Source organism: Oncorhynchus mykiss, chromosome 8 (genome assembly GCF_013265735.2).
Source record: "Oncorhynchus mykiss isolate Arlee chromosome 8, USDA_OmykA_1.1, whole genome shotgun sequence".
NCBI classification, from domain to species: domain Eukaryota; kingdom Metazoa; phylum Chordata; class Actinopteri; order Salmoniformes; family Salmonidae; genus Oncorhynchus; species Oncorhynchus mykiss.
This window is the reverse complement of record NC_048572.1, coordinates 45543415-45557789: the sequence shown is the minus strand read 5'-3', so window position 1 is coordinate 45557789 and position 14375 is coordinate 45543415. Positions and strand designations below refer to the sequence as shown.

The window sequence follows — 14375 nt, the reverse complement described above, 5'->3', positions numbered from 1 at the left end:
GACGTCGTTTCGGACAGAGGTCCGCAATTCACGTCTCAATTTTGGAGGGAGTTTTGCCGTTTGATTGGGGCTTCCGTCAGTCTCTCTTCCGGCTTTCACCCCCAGTCTAACGGTCAAGCAGAACGGGCCAATCAGACTATTGGTCGCATCTTACGCAGTCTTTCTTTTCGCAACCCTGCGTCTTGGTCAGAACAGCTCCCCTGGGCAGAATACGCCCACAACTCGCTTCCTTCGTCTGCGACCGGGCTATCTCCTTTTCAGAGTAGCCTCGGGTACCAGCCTCCGCTGTTCTCATCTCAGTTCGCCGAGTCCAGCGTCCCCTCCGCTCAGGCTTTTGTCCAACGTTGCGAGCGCACCTGGAAGAGGGTCAGGTCTGCACTTTGCCGTTATAGGGCGCAGACCGTGAGAGCTGCTAATAAGCGTAGAACTAAGAGTCCTAGATATTGTCGCGGTCAGAGAGTTTGGCTCTCCACTCAGAACCTTCCCCTTAAGACAGCTTCTCGCAAGTTGACCCCGCGGTTCATTGGTCCGTTCCGTATTTCTCAGATCATTAATCCTGTCGCAGTGCGACTTCTTCTTCCGCGATATCTTCGTCGCGTCCACCCGGTCTTCCATGTCTCCTGTGTTAAGCCCGTTCTTCGCGCCCCCGCTCGTCTCCCCCCCCCCCCCCATCCTTGTCGAGGGCGCACCTATCTACAGGGTCCGTAAGATTTTGGACATGCGTCCTCGGGGCCGTGGTCACCAGTACCTAGTGGATTGGGAGGGGTACGGTCCTGAGGAGAGGAGTTGGGTTCCCTCTCGGGACGTGCTGGACCGTTTGCTGATCGATGATTTCCTCCGTTGCCACCAGGTTTCCTCCTCGAGTGCGCCAGGAGGCGCTCGGTGAGTGGGGGGGTACTGTCATGTATTGTCATGTTGTGTCTTGTTCCTGTTCTTTCTCTTCACCCTGTCTCCCTCTGCTGGTCGTATTAGGTTACCTTTTCTTCCCCTCTTTCCCCCAGCTGTTCCTTGTCTTCCCTAACCACCTCGTTCACCCCTTTTCCCACCTGTTCCCTTTTTCCCTCTGATTAGGTCTCTATATCTCTCTCTGTTCCTGTTTCTGTCTTTGTCGGATTCTCGTTTGTGTTACTCATGCCTGAACCAGACTATCGTCGTGTTTGCTGCAACCTTGTCCTGTCCTGTCGGAATCTGCCTGTTCAGCTAACCTTGTCCTGTCCTGTCGGAATCTGCCTGTCCATCTGAGCCTACGTGTGTTTCGTCATTAAAGAAACTCTGTTTTGTTAATTCGCTTTTGGGTCCTCATTCACGCACCTGACAGATACGTAAAGCTTATTAAAGATCAGTGATACTATCAAGAGCAGTGTGCGGGTTCCTTTTTCCTTCTACTTTGAAGAATCTAAAATCTAATATATTTTGATTTGTTTATCACTTTTTTTGGATACTACATAATTCCATATGTGTTATTTCATAGTTTTGAAATCTTCACTATTATTCTACAATGTACAAATAATAATCAAAATAAAGGAAAACCCTTGAATGAGTAGGTGTGTCCAAACTCTTGGCTGGTACTGTGTATATTGTAGCCCAGTGGCAGATTAGGTATAGTCGACAAGGGCAGCCGCCCAGTGCGGCACGGGGCGCCCGCGTTCGGTTTTCTATCGCTCATTTGTACGTCACGTCAATGATCTCATGTCACCGCGTGGGACTGTGGGCCAATTAACCTTGCCGAAGTGGGCGCCCTGATTCTAGTTTGTGAGCCAGGCAGGCGCTGAAGGGGGGGTTCGCCCCGGGGAGCCATACAAGCTAGAACCGCCATTGTTGTATTATTATATCCCTTGGACTTAACTAACCAAAAGCTTGATGATTAGTTGAATCAGGTACAGTACTGCAGGGCTGCAACAAAAACATGCACATCCTTTAGATCCCCATGTAGGAACAGGATTAGGAAACACAGCTCTATATGATGACCTTAATCTCATCACCCTTCCACCTCCTCTTGCCCCTGTAGCTGATGTGAAATGGCTAGCTAGTTAGGGGTGTGCTAGTTGCGTAGAAGAAAAGGACAAATGTTACCCCTTGAATCTTGGGGGTAACATTTGCAGGATTCATACGCAAACACAGGATCATCAGGCTCGGGCGAAGTGCCCCATTTATTGTCTGGTAATGAAGCGAATAATGTAGCTGGGTGATCAAGTTAGACTCAGTTGATAATAATTGACATTTCAGTGACGTCACATGCTCTGAGACCTTGAAGTAGTTGTTTCCCTTGCTGTGCAAAGGTTGCATATTTTGTGATGTGACTGCTAATGCTTCTTCATAGGTGACATGTGTTAATGTGTTCAGAACGTACTTGGTTCAAGACCAGGGATGGAAGCAATACTGTTTACACCCCTATGACTAAATCTCTGTTGGTCAATTTCTTCAACAGATGATCAGGTCTATATAATTATCAAACATACATTAGTAATGGAAAGAAACACAGATTCTTTGTTTAAGTATTAAAATACTCCTTTAGTAATACAATTGTAGGCAGAAGTTATATAATAGCTCTCCCCAGGTTCTGCAAAATGTCTAAGACATCCTGTAACTCATATAGCCTCTCCCAGTCCTCCTTGAGTGAGTTTTCCTGGTAACAACATTTTAATAAATCGAACTTCCTCCTGACAGCAGCAACCATCTTATCAGCGATTAAAAGCTCAGAAGTGGGTTTGACCGAAACTTGACCTTTCATCAGTATAGTCATAAGGTGAACGAGTCTAAGCATATTCTGACAGGTGGCTGTTTTGATCAGGCCTGCGGCAGCCTTGTGTTCTCAGGGAAACAGTCTTATTCGCAGAAACTCAGATAGCCACATTGGGGCCCATACAGGAGGAGTATGAGCTTAGTCAGTTTCATCCTTCTGATAGTGTCTGAAGGGGACAGCACTCAAAACAGGTGTTACCACACACACACACAGATCTCCTGAGAGGAGACCTTACAGTTTATCATAACACAATTGATTAACCCTTTAAATGGTATGAGGCCTTGGTTTAACCCTCTTAATCTCCTAATTTAAAACTTCAACTAAAGTGGTCCAAGTAGTTTCTTAAAGTTTCCTCTAGAATCAGCTGTACCTAACATCAACCAGTAGGACACAGAACACAATACTGGTTCTGGGGCAGCTCTTACTGCACATTTTTACACCACCATCTACTTTGTAGCAAGGTGCTGTTTATCAGTAGCCCCGCTTACTTCCCTCCTCCATCCAAATAGTTGCTGCCAATCAGCTTTATCTATATTGATCACAAGACTCTATGCTCAAGGACTTCCAGGTACTAAGATATTGGAGACTTGAGGGAGCATGTGAAATAGGCACTAAAATAGCCCACCCCTTGTAGAGTAGTACTTCATAGAATGATAGGAACCTGATAATGGCTTTTTTTATGTCTCATCCAAATGGGCTCACTAAAATACAATAGTAATTATATGTTCAGTGAACAGAAATATCAACGCAACATGTAAACATTTCATAGATTTTACAGAGTTACTGTTCATAAAAGGAAATCAGTCAATTGAAATAAATTCATTAGGCCCTAATTTATGGATTGCCCATGACAGGGAATACACATATGCATCTGTTGGTCACAGATAAAATAAAATATGGATTTTTTAAAGGTAGTGGCGTGGATTAGAAAGCCAGTCAGTATCTAGTGTGACCATCATTTGCCTCATGCAGTGCAACACATCTCCTTTGCATAGAGTTGATCAGGCTGTTGATTGTGGCGTGTGGAATGTTATCCCACTGCTCTTCAATGGCTGTGCGAAGTTGCTGAATATTGGTGGGAACTGGAACACACTGTGGTATACGTCGATCCAGAGCATCCCAAATATGATCAATGGATGACATATCTGGGTATGCAGGCCATGGAAGAACTGGGACTTTTTCACCTTCCAGAATTGTGTACAGACCCTTACGACATTGGACCATGCATTATCATGCTGAAACATAAGGTGGATGAATGGCACTACAATGGGTCTTGGGATCTCGGCACAGTTTCTCTGTGCATTCAAATTGCCATCGATAAAATGCAATTGTGTTCGTGTCCATAGCTTATGTCTGCCAATATGATAACCCCACCGCCACCATGGGGAACTCTGTTCACAACATTGACATCAGCAAACCGCTCGCCCATACGAAGCCATACACGCTGTCGGCCATCTGTCCAGTACCGTTGAAACTGGGATTAATCTGTGAAGAACCAACTTCTCCAGTGTGTCAATGGCCATTGAAGGTGATAATTTGCCCACTGAAGTCGGTTACAATGTCGAACTGCAGTCAGGTCAAGATCCTGGTGAGGACGACGAGCATGCAGATGAGCTTCCCTGACACAGTTACTGACAGTTTGTGCAGAAATGATTTGGTTGTGCACACTCACAGTTTCATCAGCTGTCCGAGTGGCTCTTCTCAGCAGGTGAAGAAGCCTGATGTGGAGGTACTGGACTGGCGTGATTACACGTGGTCTGCGCGTCTGAGGCCGATTAGACTTACTGCCAAATTCTCGAAAATGCTGTTGGCTTATGGTAGAGAAATTAACATTAAATTCTTTGGCAACAGCTCTGGTGGACATTCCTGCAGTCAACATGCCAATTGCTTGCTCCCTCAAAACTTGAGACATCTGTGGCATTGTGTTGTGTGATAATTGCACATTTTAGAGTGGCCTTTTATTGTCCCCAGCACAAGGTGCGCCTGTATAATGATCATGCTGTTTAATAAGCTTCCACCTGCCAGGTGGATCGATTATCTTGGCAAATGAGAAATGCTCACCAAGAGGGATGTAACACATTTGTGCACAACATTTGCGAGAAATAAGCTTTATGTGCATATGGAACATTTCTGGGATATTTTATTTCAGCTCACGAATCATGGGACCAACACTTTGCATGTTGCATTTATACACTGCTCAAAAAAATAAAGGGAACACTTAAACAACACAATGTAACTCCAAGTCAATCACACTTCTGTGAAATCCAACTGTCCACTTAGAAAGCAACACTGATTGACAATAAATTTCACATGCTGTTGTGCAAATGGAATAGACAACAGGTGGAAATTATAGGCAATTAGCAAGACACCCCCAATAAAGGAGTGGTTCTGCAGGTGGTGACCACAGACCACTTCTCAGTTCCTATGCTTCCTGGCTGATGTTTTGGTCACTTTTGAATGCTGGCGGTGCTTTCACTCTAGTGGTAGCATGAGACGGAGTCTACAACCCACACAAGTGGCTCAGGTAGTGCAGCTCATCCAGGATGGCACATCAATGCAAGCTGTGGCAAGATGGTTTGCTGTGTCTGTCAGCGTAGTGTCCAGAGCATGGAGGCGCTACCAGGAGACAGGCCAGTACATCAGGAGACGTGGAGGAGGCCGTAGGAGGGTAACAACCCAGCAGCAGGACCGCTACCTCCGCCTTTGTGCAAGGAGAAGCAGGAGGAGCACTGCCAGAGCCCTGCAAAATGACCTCCAGCAGGCCACAAATGTGCATGTGTCTGTTCAAACGTTCAGAAACAGACTCCATGAGGGTGGTATGAGGGCCCGACGTCCACAGGTGGGGGTTGTGCTTACAGCCCAATACCGTGCAGGACGTTTGGCATTGCCAGAGAACACCAAGATTGGCAAATTCGCCACTGGCGCCCTGTGCTCTTCACAGATGAAAGCAGGTTCACACTGAGCACATGTGACAGACGTGACAGAGTCTGGAGACGCCGTGGAGAACGTTCTACTGCCTGCAACATCCTCCAGCATGACCGGTTTGGCGGTGGGTCAGTCATGGTGTGGGGTGGCATTTCTTTGGGGGGGCCGCACAGCCCTCCATGTGCTCGCCAGAGGTAGCCTGACTGCCATTAGGTACCGAGATGAGATCCTCAGACCCCTTGGGAGACCATATGCTGGTGCGGTTGGCCCTGGGTTCCTCCTAATGGAAGACAATGCTAGACCTCATGTGGCTGGAGTGTGTCAGCAGTTCCTGAAGGCATTGAGGCTATGGACCGCCCGTTCCCCAGACCTGAATCCAATTGAGCCCATCTGGGACATCATGTCTCGCTCCATCCACCAACGCCACGTTGCACCACAGACTGTCCAGGAGTTGGCGGATGCTTTAGTCCAGGTCTGGGATGAGATCCCTCAGGAGACTCCCTCCGCCACCTCATCAGGAGCATGCCCAGGCGTTGTAGGGAGGTCATACAGGCACGTGGAGGCCACACACACTACTGAGCCTCATTTTGACTTGTTTTAAGGACATTACATCAAAGTTGGATCAGCCTGTAGTGTGGTTTTCCACTTTAATTTTGAGTGTGACTCCAAATCCAGACCTCCATGGGTTGATAAATTTGATTTCCATTGATCATTTTTGTGTGATTTTGTTGTCAGCACATTCAACTATGTAAGGAAAAAAGTATTTAATAAGAATATTTCATTCATTCAGATCTAGGATGTGTTATTTTAGTGTTTTTTTAACCACTGCAGTGTATTTTTTTTCAGTATACTGCAAGTAGTTTTCAATACATAGGGAAAAAGCATAAAACACACACACGCACGCACATACATACCCCTCTTAATTGTCCATGTTTCCTATCCATGTAAATTCCATCAATTCAAATTCCATGTCAATGTTGTAATCCAGAGTTAATTCAATTCTTCTCAATTCCTATGTTAGTTCAAATTTTTTTTTTTATGTGGTTAATTCAATATTATCCCTAACAATTCCACAAATTCCAATTGTCATTCAATTTGTTATGGCTATCGGGCTGATCATATGAGTGTTCAGACAGCCCAGCTATACATAACTTCAAGTTGAAACGATTTACAACAAATCCTGTAGTTTATTTTGTTACTAAACCCATTATGATATGAATTTAATTGAATTCCAAATATATGTATTTTTTTACAATTCCAATATTAATTCCAGTTCAATAACTAGAAGATTGTTGCAAATCGAATTGAATTCCACGTAAAATATGCACTTCATAAGTGAATTCAAGAATTTTGTTTGAATTTAGGGTTGTGAACAAGTGTTGCTCAATTGGTAGAGAACAGTGCTTGCCACGCTAGGGTTGTCGATTCCACTCCCATGGGAGACCAATATGAAAACATATGCACTCACTACTGTATGTCGCTCTGGATAGTGTCTACAAAATGATTGGAATTGATTCCAACCCTGATTGTCATTTAACACTTTTTTTTATTTTTTCAGTTAAGAACAAATTCTGATTTACAATGACGGCCTACCAAGATGCAAAAGGCCTACTGCTGGGTGGACGGGGGCTGGGATGAAACGTTTAAATGTAGGACAAAATGTAGCACATTAATTAACATTCTATGAGTATTATGTAACTTTGATAGATATCAGTTGAAACAATTATAAATATTACTGTTTTGGGTTCATGGCTGCTGTGCATGCCGGTGTGTTGAGGAATGCTGTCGTTCTGAAGTCAGAGCAGCTGTCAAAATGACGACACAGGCCAGAGATTACGTAACCCTGATCCCATGGGCTGCACGTGCTGAGGAAATAGACAAAAATACCTACACTCCCAGAAATACCCACGCTTTCACAGCTTTACCTTAGACAAACACAAAATGTCTTTGTTAGTCTACACCTGTTTTTTACGAAGCACGTGACTAATAACATTTGATTTGATGTTTCTTAATGGTCCTATATACATAATTTTCTCTGCACACACACATATTTGAAATCACCCATTGAATAGTGTTTACGCAACATTTCTCAACACCTATTTTTGTCAGTCTTTGTGTGTATATACAACATTTCAAATCACCCATTTACGTCAACAATTCAAATCTTCAATTAAAATCAACATGTAAAACTGGATCTGAGTCATAATGAGAAGTTATCTATAGCGAGCTGTTGCTGTCAAGGAATATGACTTGGATGTGTAGTATTATGTGTTTGAATCATAACACCTGTTACGCTTCGTGTTTCGATCATAAATCTGCTTTGAGATAGGACACACGTGTTGTTTGTTCCCACGACAACTGTGATGTTTGTGGGGTTGTGAAATCTGATATGGCATGCAGTGTGTGTGTGTGTGTGTGTGTGTGTGTGTGTGTGTGTGTGTGACAGAGAGAGGGAGAAACAGAGAGTTTGTTTGATTCTGTGTTACAGGAACTGATCCTATGACAGCAGTTACTTTGAACCCTACAAGCAGCCAGTCAGGTCAGAAGACTAAGCAGACTAAGTGTGCTTCTGAAGGAAACCTGACATTGGACCAAAAATACTCGTCATGAGTGTTTTGTCACAGTCAAAGGATTTGCATAAGTCATTTGGATATAAAAATCTATAATAAATTGTTGATGTTCTTAATGTGCTTTGGATGAAACTATACATTTTTTCTGTTACCATGTTTGTCTAATATATTGTATTTCGTAGTTAAAACATGGTGAAATGTAGCATAAATTGTGGCATAAATACAATACAACACAATCAGGGTTGGGTAGGTTACTATATAAATGTAATCCATTAACAGTTACCTGTCCAAAATTGTAATCAGTAATGTAACTTTTGAATTACCCAAACTCAGTAAATTGATTACGTTCAGTTACTTTTAGATTACTTTCACCTTAAGCGGCATTAGAAGAAGACAAACATTTATATGACCAATAGAATGACATCTATTGTAGGCGCAAATAGCTAAATGAGAGAGCAGCAGTGTGATTCACCTCAATGACCTATGTAGATATCAATAATAAATTAGATTCCCACCCGTAGGCTACACCACTATGAAAAGCCATTTTAACATATATTAATTGATTGATTTATATTAGTAATTAAATGTTTTACATCAATAATTACATTTTTGTTATCAATCATTCACATTTTTATATCCCAAAAGTATTTATCGATATTACAAATTATAGGAAAATATGTTATCCACTATGGAAACGGCTTTCTATAGTGGATATTTTGATATTTTGATAATTGCATTTTTATATCAATAATTCCCCATAGAATTAAATGGAGAAGCACATTTTTTACATCGATAATTCAATGTACTATATTAAAAAAAACTGTTGTTATTGCTATGCAGATGTAATAAAAGTGTAATAAAAGTGTGGATATCAAATATCAATTCTTCAAATTTTGATATCAAGGACTCTTTTCATATCAAATATTAGAATTATTGATATCAATAATTCATTTTTGATATAATGCAATTCATTATCGATATGAATAATTCACATTTTTTATTTATTTGACCCCTTTTTCTCCCCAATTTCGTGGTATCCAATTGTTTTAGTAGCTACTATCTTGTCTCATCGCTACAACTCCCGTACAGGCTCGGGAGAGAAGAAGGTTGAAAGTCATGCGTCCTCCGATACACAACCCAACCAAGCCGCACTGTTTCTTAACACAGAGCGCATCCAACCCGGAAGCCAGCCGCACGGAGGAAACACTGTGCACCTGACAACCTTGATTAGCGCGCACTGCGCCCGGCCCGCCACAGGAGTCGCTGGTGCGCGATGAGTCAAGGATATCCCTACTGGCCAAGCCCTCCCTAACCCGGACGACGCTAGGCCAATTGTGCATCGCCCCACGGACCTCCCGGTGGCAGCCGGGACAGAGCCTTGGCGCGAACCCAGAGTCTCTGATGTCACAGCTGGTGCTGCTTAACCACTGCGCCACCCGGGAGGCCCTAAATTTCACATTTTTACATTAAAAAAACATTATTGTTATCAATAATTCCAATATCAAAAGTAGTCCTTGATATCAACATTTGAATAATTGATATAGATAAATACATTTTATCTATTTATCTTTAGCTAATTCAATTTCTATATCATGAATTAGATTTTTTTTATATCGATAATGTACTTTTTTATGTCAATAGTTGTCTAATTCTGGATATATTAGCATTTATTTATCATTATTAACACTGAAAACCTATCAGCTTCAAGTGCTTTGAATGTCAAAGAAGTATCACGTCTTCCTGTCAGTGGGAACGGAACACACACCTTGCACAGTCTTCACATTTTGCTGCCTTAAAATTAAATCTAAAAAGGGATTACATTGGATTTCTTCCCTACCGATCTACACAACATACTCCACAACTTCTGGCAACCATTACAGTTGTGAATAATTTTGAATAATTTTCTACCGACACAAGTCTTAGGGAAATATACAGTGCATTGGGAAAGTACTCAGACTCCTTGACTTTTTACACATTTTGTTGCATTATTCTAAAATGTAATAAATAAATGTTTTTCCTCACTCCATAATAACAAATCGAATACAGCTTTTTAGAAATGTTTGCAAATCTATAAAAATAAGTATTCAGACCCTTTGCTATGAAACTCAAAATTGAGCTCAGGTGCAGCCTGCTTCCATTGATCATCCTTGAGATGTTTCTACAACTTGATTGGAGTTCACTTGTGGTAAATTCAATTGATTGGACATGATTTAGAAAGGCACATACCTGTCTATATAAGGTCCCTCTTTTGACAGTGTATGTCAGAGCAAAAACCAATCCATGAGGTCGAGAGGAGGACAGGATTGTGTCGTGGCACAGATCTGGGGAAGGGTACCAAAACATTTCTGCAGCATTGAAAGTTCCCAAGAACACATTGGCCTCCATCATTCTTAAATGGTTTGGAACCAACTAGACTCTTCCTAGAGCTGGCCGCCCGGCCAGACTGAGCAATCGGGGGAGAAAGGCCTTGGTCAGGGTGGTGCACTTATTGATATAAAAAATTCAATAGATATATGTTAAAACAGCTTTCCATTTTAGCGTTTATTCAAGTTGGATAATCTTTGGATGCCGACAGCAGTCGCACCATTTGAAGACATTGCTTTGCCTGTGGCCTACAAAAACCAATTCATGCTCTTTTCCGTTTTTACGTGATCCATCAAACGTACTTGGGTGTGTCATTAAAGTGCTCTCTGACTTGTGGTCAGACTAGCTCAGGCAGAACAAACTTAAACCTTTTTTCAATGCTGATTTGAATGTCATTGGGAAAACAGAAAGGTATCAACGATTGTTTCGCAAACATCCTTTCTGAATTTAACAGTAATCCTAGAAGTAATCTAGTTGTTCAAAAGTATCTGTAATCTGATTTCATTCTTTTTGCTGGTAACGTTACTGATTACAGTTAGTCACAGAACTCAGCCCCATCAATGCTCCTCAACTTAAAATATCCTTAACATGATAAAAAAAGGCCAAAAGTTACCTAAACAATCATTATCGTGTTTGCGTAACTTTGCAACATAATGTTTACTCCACTACGGCTAAATAAAGACTGTAACTGAACTGTTGTTAGCAGGGGAGAGCTACCATTTGCGCAACTTCTGAGTAGTTTACACCGGATATGGCGTCAACATTCGACAAAGACAACAATGACATGTGCTTGCTTTCTACTTCTGAAACCCCGCTCCCACATACACACACTCACAAAAAAACACACACACACTCAAAGATATCTGATAAACAGATTGTGCCCCCCCAAACTTTACAGAGGGGGGCAGTGACACTGACATAGAGGGGCAGCTCCCACCCTGTCACTGGTGTATTCGTACCCCCCACCCACCACCCACCACCCTGCCCCAACCTCTCTGTCCTCTTGATAGTTGCCTGATGGAATGCTGTGTGACCTGTGTTATTTTTAGATGGGTCTGGTTGAAATAGTCAAGCTCAGGCTTCATTGAAGATAAACACTAGCTGGTCTCGCGCTGCGTGGCACGTCAACTGTGTCTTGACTTGACCTGAACGATTTGTAGAGCTTTGCTGTGACAGACAAGTACTTATATCCAGAACCACGTCTTCTTCGGACTACCTTAATATCGTAACAGAACCAAACTAGAGCTCCTAAGATGTCTCCTGAAGACCGTGGGGCAGGAATGAGGTACATGACTATGTCTGTTTGTTTTGACTTCTTTTGAGTGTGTAATAAGAGAAAGTGAGAGACACTGACAGTCTAACAAATGGTTAAAAGGAGTTTTGAATACGGTTACAGCCTTCTGTGCCTTAAGAAAGTATTCACACCACTTGACTTATTCCACATATTGTTGTGATATTACTACTTTTTGAAGGCACTGTATGTCAATGATAAAAAAAAGCAGTCTTCTAGATAAGGTGCTACACTCCTCGTGTTAGGTAATTGGTTGTGATTATGTTGGGTGCCATGCCTTAAGTTTTCCCTCAATTATAAGCAACAGGATAATGGTATCCATATTGCTAAGAAAGAGGTATACAATTCACTCTAGTTTTCCCCGCTCAAAACCCAACATGGCTAGGCAAATTTCAAATAGAATTAAGCTCTGTAACAGAAAGAATACAGCTTGTGTTCACTTGGAAAGGTGTCAACATCGTTGCATAAAATGGCATGATATCAGTGATATCAACAGAGCCACATGGGTGCTGTGTGGCTCAGTTGGTAGTGCATGGCACTTGCAGCGCCAGGGTTGTGGGTTTGATTCCCACGGGGGACACCTATTAAATATTACAAAAATGTATGCACTCACTACTCTAAGTTGCTCTGCATAAGAGTGTCTGCTAAAAGCCTCAAATGTTAATTTGGGCTTGGGCTCTCTGTTTTAGACTCTTTTGAAATGGTTTAAGTGAACTGGTCAAGACTTTGCCTTGGGGTTTTGAATAGCAGCCAATATCATTTTTAAGTTCTTGCGGAGGGTCTTTGGCATAGAGGTAGAAGTTGCATCTGGAGTGTTCTCTTGTACCCACACATAGACTGGTAAACATATTTACTCCCTCTGTATATCCCTCGGAAATATGTGGATGCTCTGAATTCTTTGGCCGCCATTCCTCACATTGTTTGGCCGTTTGTTAAATATAATTTTTAAGGTGCCGTCACTGGACTCATTAGAGGCTCAGACATGTAGCTCCCCATGTTGTTTTAGAGATCACCAATAGGTTGAAATGACATGTCTGCCTAACAACTGCTTTGGATGCCCCTCCCCTGGTCTCTCGATAGGATTGTTGTCATGGAATGATCCCCGTGGTTTTCCCAGATGAGTTGGGGATAACAGAGCAATGTGTCTGTTAGGTTTGGATGCCGTTAAAGATAGGAAAGGACTCATTTTACAGAAGCCTGAGTGAAGTACAAAAGGTATTTCATATCAGGAGTATGTAGGGCATAATGTCAATTAACTCAAGAAATACTGTTGTTAGACTCAAGATTAAGGTTGCAGTAATCACGTAGAATAATGCAGTGTTAGCATAGTCAGGATTATAATCTTCCAGTCATCATTCACTGGGTTGGATACCAAAGTGTAGGATACCAAAGGCAGACAAAGGTAGATAGATCCAATGTCATTTAGTAGCAGTGGAGAAAAAGATACTGAGGTACAAGGACATGACATTAAGGGCTTTTATAGGCTCTGAGAGATCACGCAGGGTTGAGCCAGTATTTTGCTCCACGTTGAATGGAGTGCCAGGATTCTCTAGGACTTTCCCCTGAAGGGGTTTACCCATGACAGTCAATACCACTGTCCCACAGAAGTTTTGTTTGGTCTGTCCCTTTTGGTCTACCAATGAAGATACGATGCCTCTATCACTGCATTACAGTACAAAAGCTGGATACTGTAATACAGTGGGTATTGCCTCGTGAGCGACGCATTGCATCCTTTGAGTTTACCAATATTTTGACAATGTCTTCTGGGTGTTAACTTGGAACCAGTCTTTCTCCCTTGGGTTTCCCTTAGGAGTGTTTTCCCAAAAGGAATTTGCCCAGTACCAGAACGCTTGACAAAAGTGTTTACCAGTAGACCACATCCCATACTAGGGCACTGTACTTAAGCAGTTCTAAGGAGCAGGGCATTTTTACAGGAAATGGTGAAATCTTTATCAGGATTCATTGCCTCACAGACAAGCGTTCCGTCACGTTGTCACATGTGCGCCCGTTACGGTTTCCCTGGAAACCTGTCTCCCTGGGAAGCACGTGCCTGGAATGTGAGAGGGGAATAGCAATCTGACCTTTCTTGACAGAGGTAAATGTCAGACATGGCGTAAATTTGGTGGGGGGCTGGAGTTCAGGAGATACTCTACCCTGGCCTGTTGCTCTTTTCCTGGTTGATGAGTGAGAGTGGTCTGGAGTAGGGCTGGGCGATATGGCCAAAATATAATATCACTATACTTTTTAAAAATTTTGGCATTTCCTCCACTCATTTGAGGTCATTTCCACACTGCCACGTAGGGCTGCACGATATGGTCAAACAATCTAGGCCTTATTTTTTACCAAATGTTGCAATTGCGATTTAGAGCAAAACACTTGGGTGAACTGTTGGAATCATGGAAATAGAATGATTATTCTAATTCTATACTTAGAATATAATAGTGGGCACTTTGAATACAGTGCTGTTTGCCATGACAATGAA

The 14375-nt window shown here is 42.4% G+C and overlaps 1 protein-coding gene across 2 annotated transcripts in view; it reads left to right on the top strand.

Annotated features, from left to right (window-relative positions):
- Positions 1-14375, top strand: part of retreg1 (reticulophagy regulator 1) — a 92484-nt gene that overhangs the window by 43775 nt on the left and 34334 nt on the right. The window contains exon 1 of one of the 2 annotated variants that reach the window (XM_021612611.2): positions 11673-11887. The exons of the other annotated variant lie outside the window; for it this stretch is intronic. Within the exon in view, the coding sequence (XP_021468286.1) occupies positions 11856-11887 (32 nt within the window). The 5' untranslated portion in view covers positions 11673-11855. Of the gene's footprint in view, positions 1-11672; positions 11888-14375 lie in introns of those variants that run through there. 2 annotated transcript variants of the gene reach the window in all.